Source organism: Syngnathus typhle, linkage group LG4, assembly GCF_033458585.1.
Source record: "Syngnathus typhle isolate RoL2023-S1 ecotype Sweden linkage group LG4, RoL_Styp_1.0, whole genome shotgun sequence".
Classification (NCBI taxonomy): domain Eukaryota; kingdom Metazoa; phylum Chordata; class Actinopteri; order Syngnathiformes; family Syngnathidae; genus Syngnathus; species Syngnathus typhle.
In genome coordinates, this window is record NC_083741.1 from 14,078,015 (window position 1) to 14,096,141 (window position 18,127).

The 18,127-nt window shown below is 41.8% G+C and overlaps 1 protein-coding gene across 1 annotated transcript; it reads left to right on the forward strand.

The window, feature by feature from the left end:
• The first annotated feature begins 1,045 nt into the window (after positions 1 to 1,045).
• On the forward strand, positions 1,046 to 12,002 carry dhx38 (DEAH (Asp-Glu-Ala-His) box polypeptide 38). Its single transcript, XM_061276825.1, has 28 exons — positions 1,046 to 1,160; positions 1,269 to 1,313; positions 1,448 to 1,776; positions 1,924 to 2,102; positions 2,184 to 2,312; positions 2,493 to 2,646; positions 2,836 to 2,954; positions 3,036 to 3,109; positions 3,400 to 3,555; positions 3,624 to 3,785; positions 3,878 to 3,985; positions 4,086 to 4,201; positions 4,322 to 4,459; positions 4,535 to 4,721; positions 4,877 to 5,062; positions 5,162 to 5,302; positions 5,390 to 5,500; positions 6,032 to 6,148; positions 6,239 to 6,346; positions 6,428 to 6,540; positions 6,609 to 6,817; positions 7,798 to 7,952; positions 8,402 to 8,557; positions 8,842 to 8,976; positions 9,127 to 9,252; positions 9,332 to 9,427; positions 9,572 to 9,690; positions 10,983 to 12,002. The coding sequence occupies exons 3-28, from the start codon at positions 1,451 to 1,453 to the stop codon at positions 11,062 to 11,064; spliced, it is 3,702 nt and encodes a 1,233-aa protein (XP_061132809.1). The 5' UTR covers positions 1,046 to 1,160; positions 1,269 to 1,313; positions 1,448 to 1,450; the 3' UTR covers positions 11,065 to 12,002.
• Positions 12,003 to 18,127: the final 6,125 nt, after the last annotated feature.

Below are 18,127 nucleotides of genomic sequence, written 5' to 3' on the forward strand. Positions count from 1 at the left end.
ATATTCATAACGAGAATGAGTATTTATACAAAACATATATTGCCGATGTTGTCGTCTAAGGTTTCCCCAGAACCTTTTTTTTATTGGAAAAAAAATATTAACCCGCATTCTGGTTTTTGGAACATTATTTTTTTGCAGCACCCTTATTACAACTTTTTAAAATATCGAAAGCGTGCGTGTTGTGCTGTAAACCTGAGAACCAGGGCCTCCTCCAGAGGATGCTGTGAGGTCCCGGGGACCTGGTCCCCCACAGGAGAACAACTTTGGTTGTGCTTTTTTTTTCTCCAAGTGAATTTGTATAAAAACATATCTTTCAGACTTCCACTGCCGGTAATCGGTGACTATTTAAATAAAGGTTTGTTTTACCTGTTCTCCATGTACATATTGGGATAGCAACGTTGAATTAGAGTTCTGCAGCTAAATCCATTCTGGATAATCTTGAAATTCAGGTAACAGGGCACGGCTAAACAGTAAATGAAATTCTTATAATGATTTACAGAAGGAAGATTGGTGGTTACAGAGGTTCTTGTGGAACAAATGTTGGAATCAAAGCAAATGAAATTGACTATTACCAGGATGCATATAAAACCACTGGCTGACTTTTTAACTATGATGCTCCAACCCCGTGGAGCTTCATCCCGAATAAGGAGATGTGTATGTGCGTTACTTGCCAATGACTAACTTGAATGAGTAACTTCGGGCTTAAAAAAAACTGCTTTTATTTACATTCAAACTCAATTTGTCATCAAACTCAGCATCCGCTAGTCTAGAGACTTCAATGTGGCTCACCTGTTTCATTTATGTACATCTTCACACACACAACATTTGCAAGAGGGAATAAATATTAAATGTCATTGTAAAAGGATCTCATGTATATTTTAGTTTTTTTTTTTTTTTTACAGGGTTTAGGGTAACCTTTTAGCTTTCTCAGAAGCATTGGGCTCTAGTCTGCTGTAGCGGTACTATTTTATACCGTTATACAAGGTGATCAGTACCTAACCGGTAGGGGGTAGTAAGTGGAGTTTGGTCAGCACCTGCCGACATTCAAGCAGCAGAAGAAGAAGGGCAAAAGAAGCAATGGCGGCTCTCTTCTCTGTAAATATTTACGTCCGATTGACGAACGTGCTGTCAATATAATTGTATCTCTCGCAGCCACGCAGGTTTGTAAATCTTATTACAAGCCCAGTTGTGTGTATTTTATTTTGAGAATATATGAATCTGATCGCAAAGAAGCACGACTCGAGAATTTTGACGTTTATCCCTGTCAGGGCTTTTAGCTAAACGGACGGCTAGCAGGAGTTCGCCACGCTTCGGTAAGTTTCACGTTAGATCATTGTCATTATCGGGATAGAATGTCCTATGTAATTGAACGTCGAGCGCACAAAACACAATACATTTTCATATTTAGTTGCATTATACATTAAAAAGCATTTATTACCCCTTGCAGATAATGGATGACGACGACTCCATGCATAGATTGGAGGGGACTGATTCAAAAGTTCAAGTTGGAGGATTGATAGTTAAGAAGAAGAGCGCCGCTGCAGAACATCATGTTTTCCGGGCCCCGACCCCGCGCACCTCTCTACTGGGCTTGGATCTGCTGGCAGCGCAGAAAAGGAAAGAGCGAGAGAGTAAAGAACAAAGTGAAGCTAGTGGCGAGGACGGAGCTCGAAAGAAATCCAAGGTTTCCTCATACAAGGACTGGGAGGAAAGCAAAAGTGATTCTGGATCTGATGATGAAGATGATGAGAAGAATGAACAGGATAAAAAAGAGAAGTAAGTGCTTTGTCTTATGTGATACTGAGATATAATCAACTGGACTTTCATAATGTTAATGAAGGAAATAGTCAATTCTTGTGAGAATAGTACAACCTGAAATGAGCGCTATAATCATTCGGAAACATTTTCTTTTCACCATGCCAGCCGGAAGTACCGCACCAGTGGCTCTGAAACACCTTCCAGTCCCGGAGGGGTAAGCGAAGAGTTCCGTCGCCGACACGAACAGAGAGAAAAAGACCGTCGTGAGCTTGGCGTCTACATCTCCTCCAAAGATGACAAGAACAGAGACAAAGATAAGGGCAGGGATCGGCGGAGTGAAAGAGGTGATTCTAAAGCTTTCTTCTATTGAATTTGTAGCGGATTCTGAACTCAGTTGCGATGCTAACATTCCTTTTTCTTGTGAGACACCCGAGAGGGCAACCGCTCGGAACGTTCTCACCGGAGCGAGCGCTCGCCGAGAGATGGCTGGTCGGATCGCCTCAGTCGCGGTAGCAGGCGGGATGAACCACTAACCCCACAAGAGCATCCGAGAGGTAGTTTTTTTTTCATTTGTAGGATACTTATAATTATGCAACTTAATATGTGAATTAGTAGTATTTTTTCGACCTTGATGTTTGTCTTCAGGTCCATGAACTTTAGCACAGACTCCTTGTCCTCTTTAATGAGACAATTCAGTCCGCTTTTTTCTTTCCTTCTTTTGTCTTAAAACACAGATGGTTCTACGCCTTCCCGCTCCAACTGGGAAGAAGAAGACAGTGGTTATGCCACTTCACGGCAGTCCCAGTGGGAGTCTCCCTCCCCTGCGCCTTCTGCAAAGGAATCGGAGCGGAGTCGGCACACTGGCCGAGAGAGTGAGAGAAGAGACAAGTGAGTATCAAATCTTGAAATTTACTATGGCTTAAACAAGTGCCATCTTAAAAATGTATTCTATGTCGTGGTGATGATTCATCTTGTCACATTTTCTTGTGGTGTTTTAGATGAAATTTAAACTCTATTATTATTATTAATAATAATGCGTCTAAATCTTTTGCAATGTCCTCTCTGCTCTGACTTAAGGTCAGTAAGAGGCCGTTACACTGATGACACGCCCCTCCCCACCCCATCCTACAAGTACAACGAGTGGGCCAATGACAGAAAGCATTTAGGCTCCACACCTCGTTTATCCCAAGGAAAAGGTAACAAATGTTATTGTAAATGCGTCTTCCAAATTTGTAACGGGAGATTTTTGACGAGAGTCCTGACTTCTATTAACATAGGTAAAAAAGAAGGTGGGACTGGAATTCCATTTGATAACGAAGATGAGAAAGAACAGTGGGAAGAGGATCAGAAGGTTGGCTTATTGTTTTTATGTTGTGATCTTTATTAGGAATGCACTGATACAATTTTTAGACAAAGTAATGGCACAAGTTATTATGTTTGATTACCTAACAATACCATGTGTTGTCTTCTGGACCATACCTGGAAGGTTTGGTCAGGCTTGTACGGTAGTATTGGTGTCGTAGTATCAGAGCATGAATACCGCCGGACAGTATCAGTGCATTCCTAATCTACCTGCATATATTTCTCAACATACACATTATGAATTGCTCAGTCTTTTGTTAATTCATGCACTGTTTGCAGCAAGCCGACAGAGACTGGTACATGATGGACGAAGGCTATGATGAGTTCCACAACCCTTTCACTTCCACATCCGAGGACTATGTCAAGAAGAGGGAGCAGATTCTTCAGAAGCAGACTCAGAAACGAATATCTGCCCAGAAACGTCAAATCAATGAGGTAACTTAACACAGGTGTACTGTGTGCGTTTCGCTATCTCCGGCTAACGGGCTCTGTTTCCCTAATAGGACAATGAACGATGGGAGACCAACCGTATGTTGACTAGTGGTGTGGTGCAGCGGTTAGAGGTAGACGAAGACTTTGAGGAGGATAATGCGACAAAGGTTCACTTGCTGGTTCACAATTTAGTCCCTCCATTCCTAGATGGAAGAATAGTGTTCACCAAACAGGTAAAGCAAGATTGGCTTAGCTTCACATGATGGAAATAAGGTATTTATTTCAACTTTTGATTTCACTGTGTGTTTTTGCCTTGTCATCGCAGCCAGAACCCATCATCCCCGTGAAAGACGCCACCTCTGACTTGGCCATCATCTCCCGCAAGGGCAGCCAGCTTGTTCGTAAACACCGTGAGCAGAAAGAGCGCAAAAAGGTCGGCTGCCAATTTAGAATTTAACACGAAAATGCCGGCATTATTATGTTGGTTACACATTCAGTCGAATCTAGCAAACCTTCTGCTTTTTTGTTTTCAGGCACAGCACAAACATTGGGAACTGGCAGGCACTAAGTTGGGGGACATCATGGGCATCCAGAAGAAAGAAGACGAGTCCGGCCAAGTGGTTGGCGAGGATGGCAAAGTAGACTACAGGTCGGCCTTTGTAGCGTTTCACAATGCGGCGACCGTGTCTTACTCACAGAGCTGTGGAGTCCATTAGGCCAACCATTTCCATGTATTTTAATAAGGTCTTCTCCTCGCTTGATTTTGTAGAGCAGAGCAGAAGTTCGCAGATCACATGAAAGAGAAGAGCGAGGCCAGCAGTGACTTTGCCAAGAAGAAAAGCTTTCTGGAGCAGAGACAGTACCTACCTATTTTCGCTGTCAGGCAGCAGCTTCTTAACATCATAAGGTATACATGCGCTCGTACGAGCTTCAGTTCTTGTGCTGAGGTTCTATGATTAACTATGTCTTTCTGCCCCTGTAGGGACAACAGCATTGTGATTGTTGTCGGAGAGACGGGAAGTGGGAAAACCACTCAGCTGACACAGTACCTTCATGAGGATGGCTACACCAGCTACGGTATGGTGGGCTGCACTCAGCCTCGCAGAGTGGCCGCCATGAGTGTGGCCAAGAGGGTCAGCGAGGAAATTGGCACCAACCTAGGAGAAGAGGTAAAGGCAAAATTTTTCCCTCCGGTTTGAAAGCACAACTCCAGTAAATAATATTTCATACTAATGGGCATACAGGGATTATGTTAACTCATGTCGTGGGCCACATTGAATGCGAGCGTCCAAGTATTTAACCAACAGTCGTATGTATTCTATAGGTGGGCTACGCAATTCGTTTTGAGGACTGCACGTGTGAGAAAACGATGATAAAGTACATGACGGATGGTATCCTGCTCAGAGAGTCACTAAGGGAATCCGATCTGGATCACTACAGCGCCGTCATCATGGATGAAGCTCACGAACGTTCGTTGAACACTGACGTGCTGTTTGGTCTGCTCCGGGAGGTTCGTTCTCCTGTCCCACACGCCTGCTTGATTTGCAACACACGAAGAAGTGATGAGCGTCATGATTCTTTTTTTGGGGGGATTTGTTTTTCCCCTCAGGTTGTTTCTCGGCGCACAGACTTGAAACTGATTGTTACCTCAGCAACAATGGACTCCGACAAGTTTGCAGCGTTTTTTGGCAATGTACCTATATTCCACATTCCAGGAAGAACATTTCCAGTGGACATATTGTTTAGCAAGGTATGTATATCTTTGCTTTTTGCCTTTGTTGTACAAGCACTACATTGATCAAACGTATTTCTGTAACTCTTGTTTTGTGCTCTTTAGACTCCTCAGGAGGACTATGTTGAGGCCGCAGTGAAACAGGCCCTGCAGATCCACCTCAGTGGGTTGATTGGCGACATTCTCATCTTCATGCCGGGTCAGGAAGATATTGAGGTGAGAGACCAAGGCAGCTGTATAAAGTCGCGTCGTCAAAAAAAATATTAGGAATATCGATTTATTTAAGGGGTTCAAATCAAAAGGGGATTATTTTGGGATGTGCTACACACAGAGTGGATTATTTCATGACTGTATTTGTCATAATTTTGCTGCTGATGATGGCTTGCAGCTAGCTGACAAGAGAGCAAAAATGCTCCTCAAGTAAATAGAACATCACGTAAGGAACAATTACAAATAATTTCCAAGTCAAGAAATTAGGGAGGCCCTCTCTTTTTTTTTTCCTGTGTGATAAATAAATCTATTTTTTAATTGATCAATTCAAATAAAAGAACTCTTCTATGGTATTCTAATTTATTGAGCTACACCTTTGTATAGTTGAACAGCAGGTAGTACAAGGACTGCATTGCATTTATACACAACTGCTAACTACAACTTCAGTAATAAACATTGTTGAATTAATAAGTAACTCCTATGTAGCGCTTTGAATGGAAGTTGTCCTATATGATTTGTACTTTATTGACCTTGTAGGTAACATCAGATCAGATTGTGGAACGACTGGAGGATTTGGATAACGCTCCAGCCCTGGCTGTGCTCCCCATTTACTCCCAGCTACCTTCGGATCTGCAGGCCAAAATTTTCCAGAAGGTTTCTTTTCATTTTCCTCTCTGTCTATAAGATTGGCGCAATAGAGACTTGTGTGTAAACATGATTATTGTTTTTATTTCACCCGCTCAGGCTCCAGACGGTGTTCGGAAATGTATCGTTGCTACAAACATAGCAGAAACTTCCCTCACTGTGGATGGTATCATGTTTGTTGTGGACGCTGGATTCTGCAAACTTAAGGTATGCTTCACCTTGTAATTACACTATATACCTGATGCACTGAGCGTTGTCATTAGTTATTTTCCATGCGTCTATTAACAGGTGTTCAATCCTCGCATTGGAATGGATGCTCTACAAGTGTACCCCATCAGCCAAGCAAATGCGAACCAGCGTGCTGGTAGAGCTGGTCGTACAGGACCAGGGCAGTGTTACAGGTATTCTATTTCTTTCTCTACATTGAAGAGCTGCGATTAGGACTTATTCATCATATATTTGCACCCAGGCTCTACACTCAGAGCGCCTATAAGAACGAAATGCTGACCACCACCATACCAGAGATTCAGAGGACCAACCTGGCCAATGTGGTCCTGCTGTTGAAGTCGCTGGGTGTTCAGGATTTACTCCTTTTCCACTTCATGGACCCGCCACCTGAAGACAACATGCTCAACTCCATGTACCAGCTTTGGATCCTGGGAGCACTCGACAACACCGGTGTGTGGAATTGCTCGTGATATTAGTGTGCTTCACTCTGGTTTCAAAAGTGTGCCGATAGGTTCACAATTTAATTGTATTTTGATATGAAGATGGAAAAATAACTTGCCAAGAGAAGACATGTTCTAGTTAGTATAAAAATTGATAATTTGGAGGGGTTAGAGTTAGTGTTGTTGGAGCTTTTCATAATGAATTCCTAATTGGGTAAAAAAAAGAAGGTAAAAATAAGGCATTTAGTGACATCTAGTGGCGACTCTTCAGATTACCACCAACGACTATATTCATATTAATGTACTGCACTATTGCATTCCTATCCCTCCTTTTCCAAATTATGTGCCTAAGATATTTTAACGTTTTGACATTTCGGTTGTTGTTGCACATGTTGGGCTAAAATGACATCAACCAGCTTCATTTTGAGAACAAGATGAAATACGACAACTATACCATCTCGAGTTTGTGCGTGAAGCTCCTTAATTCATGTCACACACACAAAAGCAGCCTCTGCAAACAGACCTGGATGGGCTAGTTGCAGGTTTGGCCAGTGAAGTAATTGCTTCGTAACAGATCCAATGTTTGATTCTACCGGTCGGGCCTGACCTCTGTCTCATCTTCAGTCATATTCCCCGGATTTAGGGATTTGGGGATAAGGAGGGACTTTAGATGATTCCCTGTATGGTGTGTTAACAGCAGATTTTCTCTGATTAAGCCTTACCTGCCCTAAACTGGTTGCTCCGCTTCTCCCTGAGTGTAAGCTTCTTAGACTGTCGTCTAATCATTCAAATCACAGCCGGGAAAGTTTTTTGATCTAGATCCTTTTTCCTAGCCTTGACTAGTCTGAGCTGTCACAAGTACATCCACCGCTTGTACACGGACAGAAAAGCAAGTCTCTATGATGACTTAGCCTTTGGAAAGGAACCTTATAAATCATCTTGTACATGCTTAATTATTCCTTATGTATGACTTAATCACTGTGCTCTCAGGTTCTTTGACGCCAACTGGCCGAATGATGGTGGAGTTCCCCCTCGACCCGGCGTTGTCCAAGATGCTAATTGTGTCCTGCGACATGTGCTGCAGCGCTGACATCCTCATCATCGTTTCCATGCTTTCTGTGCCGGCCATCTTTTACAGACCGAAGGTTTCATCTTGTCATGTTTTAGTCCATTTATTTTCTTGAAACCATGTACCGCTTTTTGAGCAAACAAAGTGAATGAATTTTGTTAGTTTATAATAATCGTGGTTTTTATGATTATGACAATTATGTAATCATGGAGTATAATATTTGTAATCGTAATTGAACTTTGATTAATTGCACAGCCCTAACCGCTCCTCTATTTTAAATGTCAACGCTGTGGGAAGGAATCGTTTTATGTCCAAATATGGCGTATTTCATATTTTCCACAAATGGATAATATTGGTCTGTCCTCACCTCATCTTTTGGACTTCCGTAAAAAATATATTAATTGTATTGCTTTGAGTGAATGGCCATTTGGGACATTTTTTAAAATCTAATCCCATTAAATATATATATGGGAGACCATTTAGTGATATAAGAAGAATACGCCTAATGTGTGCTGGTATGTGCAGGGCCGCGAGGAGGAGAGCGACCAGGTCAGGGAGAAGTTCTCCGTGCCGGAGAGTGACCATCTGACTTACCTTAACGTCTACCAGCAGTGGAAAAATAACAATTACTCGAGCATCTGGTGCAACGATCACTTCATTCATACCAAGGCCATGCGCAAGGTTATACTGACGACAAATATGTGCACACTAACCTCACATGTCTTGCAATTTGTTCAGAAGGTTATCATTAGGGGCATCACAGCTGTGCCTCCAAGGTGTTATTATGACCAGATATCTGTCACATTAGATCCGTCATAGGTTTTGATTTGAACTTTTGGACTGTTTTCCCAGAAAGAAGCGCCAATATAGCCTTTAAGGCTAGTTAAGCATGTCAGTTGTTTCTAAATCATTGTTTCGTGTAAGGTTGAGGGAATGAATATTTCAAGTATGATGTTGTGTGCCAGGTGCGTGAGGTGCGCTCTCAGTTAAAAGACATCATGGTGCAGCAGAGGATGAACTTGATGTCATGTGGTTCAGACTGGGACATCATCAGGAAGTGCATCTGTGCTGCTTACTTCCACCAGGCTGCCAAGCTCAAGGTATTTCTCTTGTTTTCTCCTGTAATATATCTCATGTAGTGGTGGCGTGTTTACAGCCACATAATGACATGGTGCTTATAAAACATCTAATGAAAGGCTTTAAATGTCTGAGAGAAACTTTATTCATCTATGGCATGTGTTTGCTCTCAGGGCATTGGTGAATATGTGAACGTGAGGACGGGCATGCCATGTCACCTTCACCCGACCAGCTCCCTGTTTGGTATGGGCTACACGCCCGACTACATCATCTACCACGAGCTCGTCATGACTACCAAGGTGAAACCTCTGACATACGGAACCACCATCGCATGGATGGATGGATTTTTTTTTTTTTTAAACTTGTATTGTCTTGTAGGAGTACATGCAGTGTGTAACTGCAGTGGATGGTGAGTGGCTGGCGGAACTTGGGCCCATGTTTTATAGCATCAAACATGCTGGGAGAAGCAGACAGGTAAGGACAAGCAAGTTTTTGACTGCCAATTATACTGTAAGTCTTGCCAAAGTAGTAAAAGATGCAAAGGGGGCGGGGTCATAACGATCCCCCCTTCTATCAACACTTTCTTATTGTTCTTCATATTGCATGCCTCTCCTCCAGGAAAACCGTCGGCGGGCCAAGGAGGAAATCAACCACATGGAAGAGGAGATGGTGTTGGCTCAGGAGCAGCTACTAAGCCGTCGCGAGGAGAATGAGAGGAAGAACACCGGCATTGTAAAGTAAGTGGCCGGCGCTTCCTCTGCAACAATGGTTTCACGTGGCTCCCTCCCCGCAACTCACCTCTCCATTCTTTATGCACCGCAGAGATAGAAGCGTTTCATTTAGCCACCTCGCCGCCAGGCCGTATCTCCGCCCCGCCCTCTCCTCCAACTCTCTCACTCTCCATGATGAGCTTTTCTCACCTCTGGTCTCCGCAGACGAGACAAAAAGAAATAATATTGACTCTTGGCTGACCCCCATTACTGCAGCAATTTAAATTGGGGCACAGCAGAGCGCAGAAAGCGGGGGAACCTCCATTTTCAAATTAGACCCAAAAATTAATTTCACACCCATTCTGGAGCTTTACAGAGAGAAGTACGCATTTTAAATACAGATTTAAAAACTAACTTCATTGTTAATTAATGCGCTGGTTTATCTACATTTGTGTGACCGCACCGGTGTGAAATCTGTGTGAGAAAAAAAATCCCACTTGGGGAAAGGGATTAGAATGGGATTTAGCCAGCAAGTGGGATGTGTGATAATGACTGTGGTCTCTGCAGCCTTCATTGTGACCGCCTCCTAATTCTTTTTACGCCCTCACGATCCTACTGCTGCTGCCCAGCACACTTTGCATGAATTGGGCCAGTGACCCGCTCCTTTTGTTTTCTGTGTTTATGCCAAGTAGAGAATAAGCGGGAGTTTTTATCGCCGCTTGAGTGGAGGGTTGAGTTCCTTTACCTTCATTGAGCCGAGACACATTTTATTTACATTGGAAAAATCCCACTGCACACCACCAAACAGAATTCAGTATGTCCTAAAATAAATCTCATCTTATTTTGCTCAGAATTTTACATTGCTACAGTGTGGAAACTGGGCCTGCTTCTTTGAACACACTGTTCTCTGACCAATTAATTGAAAATAGATAAAGAATTGGTCTCCATGCTCGTTTGTAATTGTTTCACTTGTATGATTAATTTCAGTGACAAGCATTTTAGTAATAAATGCTTTTCCTCCACCCTTTGCTTTTGTTATATGGAATTCTATTAAAGTCTCATGAGAAGCTTGTCTGTGTGATCTTGCCAAGCAGCTGTGATTAAGGAAGATGGATGACGCTCTCAGAGTGAAGCTTCATCCACTCGTTCTTTCACTCTCATCGCTCCCTGATGGCATCGAGCGCTCGTGTATCTTTCCTTGGCCAGTCTTGCAGTCATCCTCTCCCTTTCCTCTCATTCTGCTCATACCTTTTCCTCCTCTTCTTCTCGCTCATTGGTCGAGGTGGCCATCCATAACTTCTGTCTCTTCTCTGCTTTAGGTCGTTGAGAATATGCACGCCGGGGAGACGAGAAGAGGCTCCCATGACACCCCGACGCACCCCTTCTCGATTTGGATTGTGAAACACCTTGGGGTCATCCAAACCTCCATCACCGGAACCAAGTCACAGCAGCCATATGCAGAAGCGCCTGCAGTTCATGTACAGGCCACTAGGGAGAGAACTTGTATCAGACAAAAGGTCTCCTTCCCTTTTTTCTATTTTTCTTTTTTAAATGATCTCCATCTTGAAAAATCCTGGATGGCTACAGTATGAGCTTACTGTATTTTGACTACAATAAATGTTAAAAAAGAAACCGAAAGAAAGTAAGAAACAAAGAAAGAAAGAAAATGTCATTTTGCGATTTAATGAGCCACATCAATTTAAATGCCTCCATTTGTCAGATGGTTTTGTCTTGTTTCAATGTTGGCCGTCTTTGAATTCTTGTACTAGTCTGTGTTGTTGTCGTAAAGAGCTCCACCGCGCACTCAAGTGCTATCCGCATTGTACTTGTGCCACAAGTGTGGTCAGTCGCACATGTATTTTCACGCACAGCTACCTTTGCCTACTCTTAGCCTCCCCCCCTTGTTTTTGGAGTGTGAAATAGCTTTGCAACACCTCCACATCAGATTAAACGTCAACAATGTTATTTTCATACTCAAAGCAGTTTTTTTTGCATTCTCCTTTGCATGTTTTTGGTAGTGTGATGCACATCATCTCAACATGTAGTGCTCCATATGAACTGGCCTTTTGTAACCACACATCCCAATGAAGGTCTTTTCTTTTTTTTTTTTTTCCACATGGAGACTCACAGACTGGCCTTTGTGCAAAATCAAACAATACATGTTGCTATTTTCATAATCCTAGGTGGCTTGAGTTTTTAATTCTAGTGTTTGTGTCTGCACATTACAAGCATCTGGAAGGTGTAAATCAGGTAAGGATGTTTTTGCCAGTGTGTAGACAAAGTCAAGAGCCATTCACACATGTCTGTCACGGGAATAAATGAAGACATTGAAAAACACAGATATTTAATATTGATTGATTAAAAGGTGTTTTATTTTTCATATCTTATACCTGCAAGAGTCGCTATGAAATGGAATGGTTACTCATGTTTGTTGTCTTATGATGACAAAGTGGCGGTGAGTGAAGCTGATCAGAGAAAAACAAAAATCCTCAGTCCGTCACCCCCCTGCCGCCAAGATTTCGCACATCTACATGAGCCTTTGAAGACCCTCGGCTGCAAAAGATGCCGATGCGCTTAAGATGAAGGACTCGCCTTCATGAGGGTGGATCATGTGAGGGTCTCTATGTAAATCTTCAGGTCAGAAGACCGTTGAACAAAAAGTCTGCGTGATGCTGTGTGGCGGAGCTGACATTTCTTGATGTCTCTCCACTGATACCTCTTAACAAGCCTGTATCTCTTTGGTGCTCTTGCCATTTTTCTATCTTGTCTTTCTCCCTGCACCCTTTCTTGTCCCCTGATTGACTGTCTAGCTTGCGCTCATGCAAATAAGGATGATTACGAGGAGCTACCTCCCTCCATTTTCCCAGTGGACTTGATTGAGAATGGCAGGCAAAAGCAAGGATAAAATAGACTGTACCAACTTTCATGAGACAAACGTGAGCTGACATTTGGAAATAGTCTGCGTGAATGACATCGTCAGCAGTCACCTTTCCTCATGGCTCTCTGCAAGGAGTCCTCTGTAATGATAGAGGGAATTAAGATGGCCTGTGGGGGTGGCCGGGATAAAACCCGAGGATTAGGGTGGAAGGCCAGACCTCTTCAATTGGCTCATCTGTCACACCTGAAATCAAGACGGCACACAACATTAGATTTGATGGAGGGATTATGAAAGCATGGTTGTCCTAATATGATGAAAAGCAATACTATTGGGTCCTGGTTTATGATGATTCTGGATTTTCCCTTTTGTTTTTCAAATTCAGTTAACTTTACAGGTTTTAGAGAAAGGTTGTGAGTTTCTAGTTTTTATTGTTTGTCACGATTGTTCTGTTTTGAGTTTTTATTGGCTTTAGTATTTGTTTAGATTTTCTATATACAGTTGGTATTTGTCAAATGTGAGAGAACAAAAAATACGTGACAAGAAGTACTGTTGAGTGAAACCAGGAAGAAGTCATTTTAGTTATTTACTCCTGCCTCTTGTTCAGCCATGAAGGTAAGTGTGTGCATATTCATTTCTGCTTTTTACTCTACTTGGTCACCTTGATATTTCATTTATTCCATCACTCATGGTTATTTAGACATGAAAAAGATCTTAGGAAAATAGATGCTTTGCTTTTATGGAAGTATTAAAGGCTTTTTGTCTGCTGTCTAATGTAAAATAAATTAAAATAGTAATTGAACTTGATTTTTGTGTGTTGTATTTATGGTAAATGAAGTTAACTCAAGCAAGATTGTGTTGTCAGATTTCCTGAAATATAGTGTTCCTTTTTTGAGATGTGAGGGTTTCACCCGGCAGCGACGAAACATAATACCCACAAGAACCCAAGTGAGACTGATGAGACAACACTAAGGCATCAAGTGCTGTTTTAATTAACTGCTGCAGTGCGGAGAAGGAGACATTTTCTTGTCTCGTCGCTCCTGCATCGGTTTTGTTGCCCGTAAATGAAGAGCCTTCTGGGACGCAATTACAATCCAAGGCTGCATTAGGAGCACAGCAGGCCCGATGGAAACTTCAGCCCCCTGTCACCCAGCAGGAGACGGCCTTCACTTGATTGAATTTTCAAAGGTACATTGCCCCCTTAATCCCCCCCCCCCCCCCCCCATAAAAAAAACCCACAAACACTTGCCTCCCTCTAGTGTTGAGGCCCACATGTGGTTTAGAACTGAGACTGAAACAAAGCACCAATGTACTGCTTTTGTTTACACAATCTTTAAAGCAGGGATGGGAAAATCGTGGCACTCTTTAATCCAGACTGTATGTTGAAATTAAATAGCCATTTTCTTAAAACCAAATTGCTTAAAATGTATTTATTGAGTCAATATCAACCCAATGGTGATTGAGACTTCTCACTTTGACCAAAAAGCAATTTTCCATTGAATTTCATCCTACTACTCATTGTATAAACGGATGTTGTGTGTCTAGAAATGCAGATCGGTCAGGCACCTTTAAAAAAAAGAAAAAGGCGGACAACTTGCACATAATTTATGTTCCCGTACAAAACTTTGCGCACTACGCATTGATGGGGATTTTAACGCATTCGCAACAATTATTTGGTATTCTTTAGTTTCCTGCGTTGTCTTAGGTGTCACATATCGAAGCATTGCAGTTTATTGATTTAGCCAGGGAAGAAAACACGAATGTAGGGTTATAATTATATATAATGCGGAAGTCAGATCCATATTCCGTAACATTTGGGCAAGCGCGCGCGCCAGCCCACGCGCAAAGGTAGACAAGCATGGACCTCCACACACCTCGCGTGTCAGTCGTGGGGAAACACTTTTGCATTGATTGCCGATGATATGCGTCTTTATTCCGCCGTGGAAAATGAGGAGCACTGCTGCAAACGTTGGAACCAAAGGTACACCATTGCATCTACCTGTTGATCAAGTTTTGATGGATTTGCACAACGCTCACTAGTTAAGCACATGAAATGGCTTGTAACCTGTCTTTTTGTAGTTTTTATTCAATCAAAGGCATTATTTGACGACTATTTAGTATGAAATTAAGTTTAATATTATTTTTATTTTATTTTTATTTTTCCCCCTGCAAAATGCTGAGAACATAGTGTAAAGTTGCCGAAGAGAATTACAGCTCAAATGTCTTTGGCAATCAAGAAGAATCCAGTTGACAACTTTGTTTTTCTGGTAAGTTATGTTTTGTCATCACTCTTAACTTTCTTGACATTTGCATCAGGTTGTAGAAAGCCATGAAAAATAGCAATACCTCTGTCAAAGTAAGAATACTGTGGCATCCCATGTTTTTTTTTCCTGGTCCATTGTCTCATCTCTAACCAACACTAGTGTACAGTGAACGATCACGCTTCATCTCCTTCCCCGTAGACTCTGTTGGTTACTAACAGCCCATCCACCATTGCTTAAGGGTCTTATTTTGTTCTTGAAGAAATACTTATACTGTCAAACTCAGACATCCCATGTGATTGAAGGCCGATGGGCATGGAACTCTCCGAGCTGCCCTCAGAGCCGCCTGCTTTCACTCAGCCAAATTCTAGTGGGTGGAGTGGAAGAACAAAGCAAAACTTGTAAAGAAAATAGAAGTCTTTATTATTCTTTTATTTGGCTGCGGTCCTCGTGTTCATTAAGAGTTTGTGGCTCGGGGAGTTTCATCAACTTTGTTTTGTGCAACTAAACAAAGGCTGACTTGATGGAAAAACAATACTACATTAAATGTTGATCTTTTTCTTCATTCAATATACATACCCACAATGAAGGATTACAAACACTGAGTGATTTTCTTTGCAGTACAACTACGTGTGAAAAAAAAGAAGAAAAGAAATAGAATCAACAAAGGCCAACTGATTCAAGTTTATAAATGTAAAGAAGCAACAAATTATCAACAACATCAAATTGATTTACATCTTTGGAGTCAAAAAGGATTTTTGGGTTCAAATCATTTTTCATTATATCCCTAATATGTATGTATCATAACATTCTAATGACTTTTATCAATACATAACGGGTTCTACTTTTTTTTTATTTTACTACAAGGATGATTAAATTAACGGACTTTTGTCGTGGTTGAAACACAGTCTAGAGAAATGTCTTTCCTTTCACTGTCATACAACAGCAAAAGCTAAAAAAACTTGATTGGTTTTGTTATGTATTTAATTGTAAGGGTTTCCACAAGATATTAGAGGATGTCTGCGGAAAATTTTGTTTGATCATCTAGAAGAACATTTATGGGGTCATTGGTATTGGCTGGGACTATGATCAAACTGACTAATTAATGGTGCAAAGTTAGTGCAATAAGTGCACACCCTGTAATTACTGGTGTCTAGGTGTTGTCATCATTAGCCTTAATATAGCAGATTTAAATACATCATGTGTAATCCTATGTTTTATGTTTAGACTAACAGTAAACATCAAGCCTGAGTGGCATTATGCAAAAGATTAAATCCGATTTTTTTTTTTTTTCTATATTGAATGGTGCACTCAATCTAATCAAAATGGACTCGTCAAGTCAAGTTTATTTGTATAGCCCTAAATCACAAGCAGTCTCAAAGGGCTTCACATAGACAAAAATTGACAATTATTCTCAAAGCATCCCCTGATAATAAGCTCCCAATAGCATAACGGCCACTGGGCCTGCTGGCCGAAGAGAGAGAAGATAGGCTGTCCGTCATCTTGAACAAGATTCATATAACACTGTTAACCAAATTCCCAATCTTCTTTTCTGTGCCTCAGAATTCCCTTATTACATGACTGGAACAAAAGGTTTAATGGCTTCATTTGTGAAACAGGCCTCTAACTAGATGTCAAATCAGAACAGAATGCAAATTTGGTCTGCTAATTCGGACGGAGCCTCCACGGTGTCCAAATCCCGCTTAAGCTTTTTGTTGAGCACGTCTGCCAGCTTTGTGTACACAATTGCCTCCTCAAATATTCACACTGCATCATTAATGTCGACCCCCTTTCGCACTGCTCAATTCTACTAGAATAAACAGGATCACATGTGCAAAAGTTCTTCTGTATCGCAGATAATTAGCGCACGGCACAATCTGAGCAATGATGTGCCCGGGTGAAATTAAAACTTTGCAAAGCACGGGTAAATGAAGGGATTTGAATGCCGAGGGGGAAACGCGCTTATCAAATAAAGCTCGAAAAAATGTGCAGTGAATGAAATGAGCCAATCATTTTTTCTGTGAGACGGGAGCCCTGAGGAGAATAAATAAGCAATCGTCATGTCATGCAGGGAGAACAAATGAGCATGGTACACAATTAGGCAGGGTCACATTCTGCCAGAGCTGTGAGCGTAGGATGGGCTAATGAGCTGTCCCAATGTGTTTGCGCGTGCGTGTGTGTGTGTGAGAGAAAGTGTGTGCGTGTGTGCGTGTGTGCGTGTGTGTATGTGATGAATCCACACAGGAACTCGCAGAGGCACTAAAAATTGAAAAAGATCTTTGATGGCCCTAAACATGATGTTTTAACAGCCATGTCGAAAATGAACACTGGGATTTTATAACCGATTTAAAAAATAAATAAAAATAAATTGTATTTTGGATTTTTGTCATTGAAACTGCCACCATCAGAAAATTCAGCCCAAAGTGCAAACTAAAACTAAGGCAATTGTTGACCAGCGTCCCAAAAGATCTTGTATTTGTATGTAGATTGTGTTACTAATCTATGTATAATTTGAGTGTCACGTTTGTCATCATTATTTACTTTGTTTTAATCGGTGAGTTGTTATCGCCATCCTATCTTTACAAGCTGTGGAAAACCAAACCATGGAGAAACAAACAACCCAGACTGCTATAAAAATAGCCCTATAGTTAACGAATGATGGACACGCCAGTCACATTAGAAGTGGAAGTAAGAATAAGTGGTGCCGAACAAGATGGCCTATCATGATTTAGCATGTGGTCCATGACCACGAGAATCAAGACATGCACTGGGCACGTGCAGTGGGCAAACAGACAAAAAGAAGAGAAGCAGGCTTTTAGTGGCGACTCATAGTTATTAACTATTCTATCACAAAGAAGAGAGACCAAGGCGTGAAAGGTTGCAGGCCAAAGCTCTTTTGCTTCAGTGCATTAAGAGCCGTGGACCAGCACTCTGACAGCGAGAGAGATTGCCTCCCCTTGAAGATGACTACTCAAAGGAGTTTTTTCCCCTTTAATAATAGCAATCTGCTGTGAAAATCTAATCCCAAATACCATTCCACTGAATCTAGCAAACGTCTGCTCAGAAAAGCGTGCAACATGAATATTACATTGTCTGATATACAAATAAACAACACCCCAACCCCTCCATTAATCATGGGCCGCAGTCAAGGTAAGTGATGTGGAAGAGTAAACTGCTAATGAATACCGCCGAGTGAGAAATGCTCATTTTAATATGCCGTCGTGGGTACACATTGTATTACCGCTCGGAATTAAAACACTTCTTCAGGGGAGCGTGTCATCTATTTTCACGCACCGATGTGAATGCGCACGACCCCAAAAAGGTCATC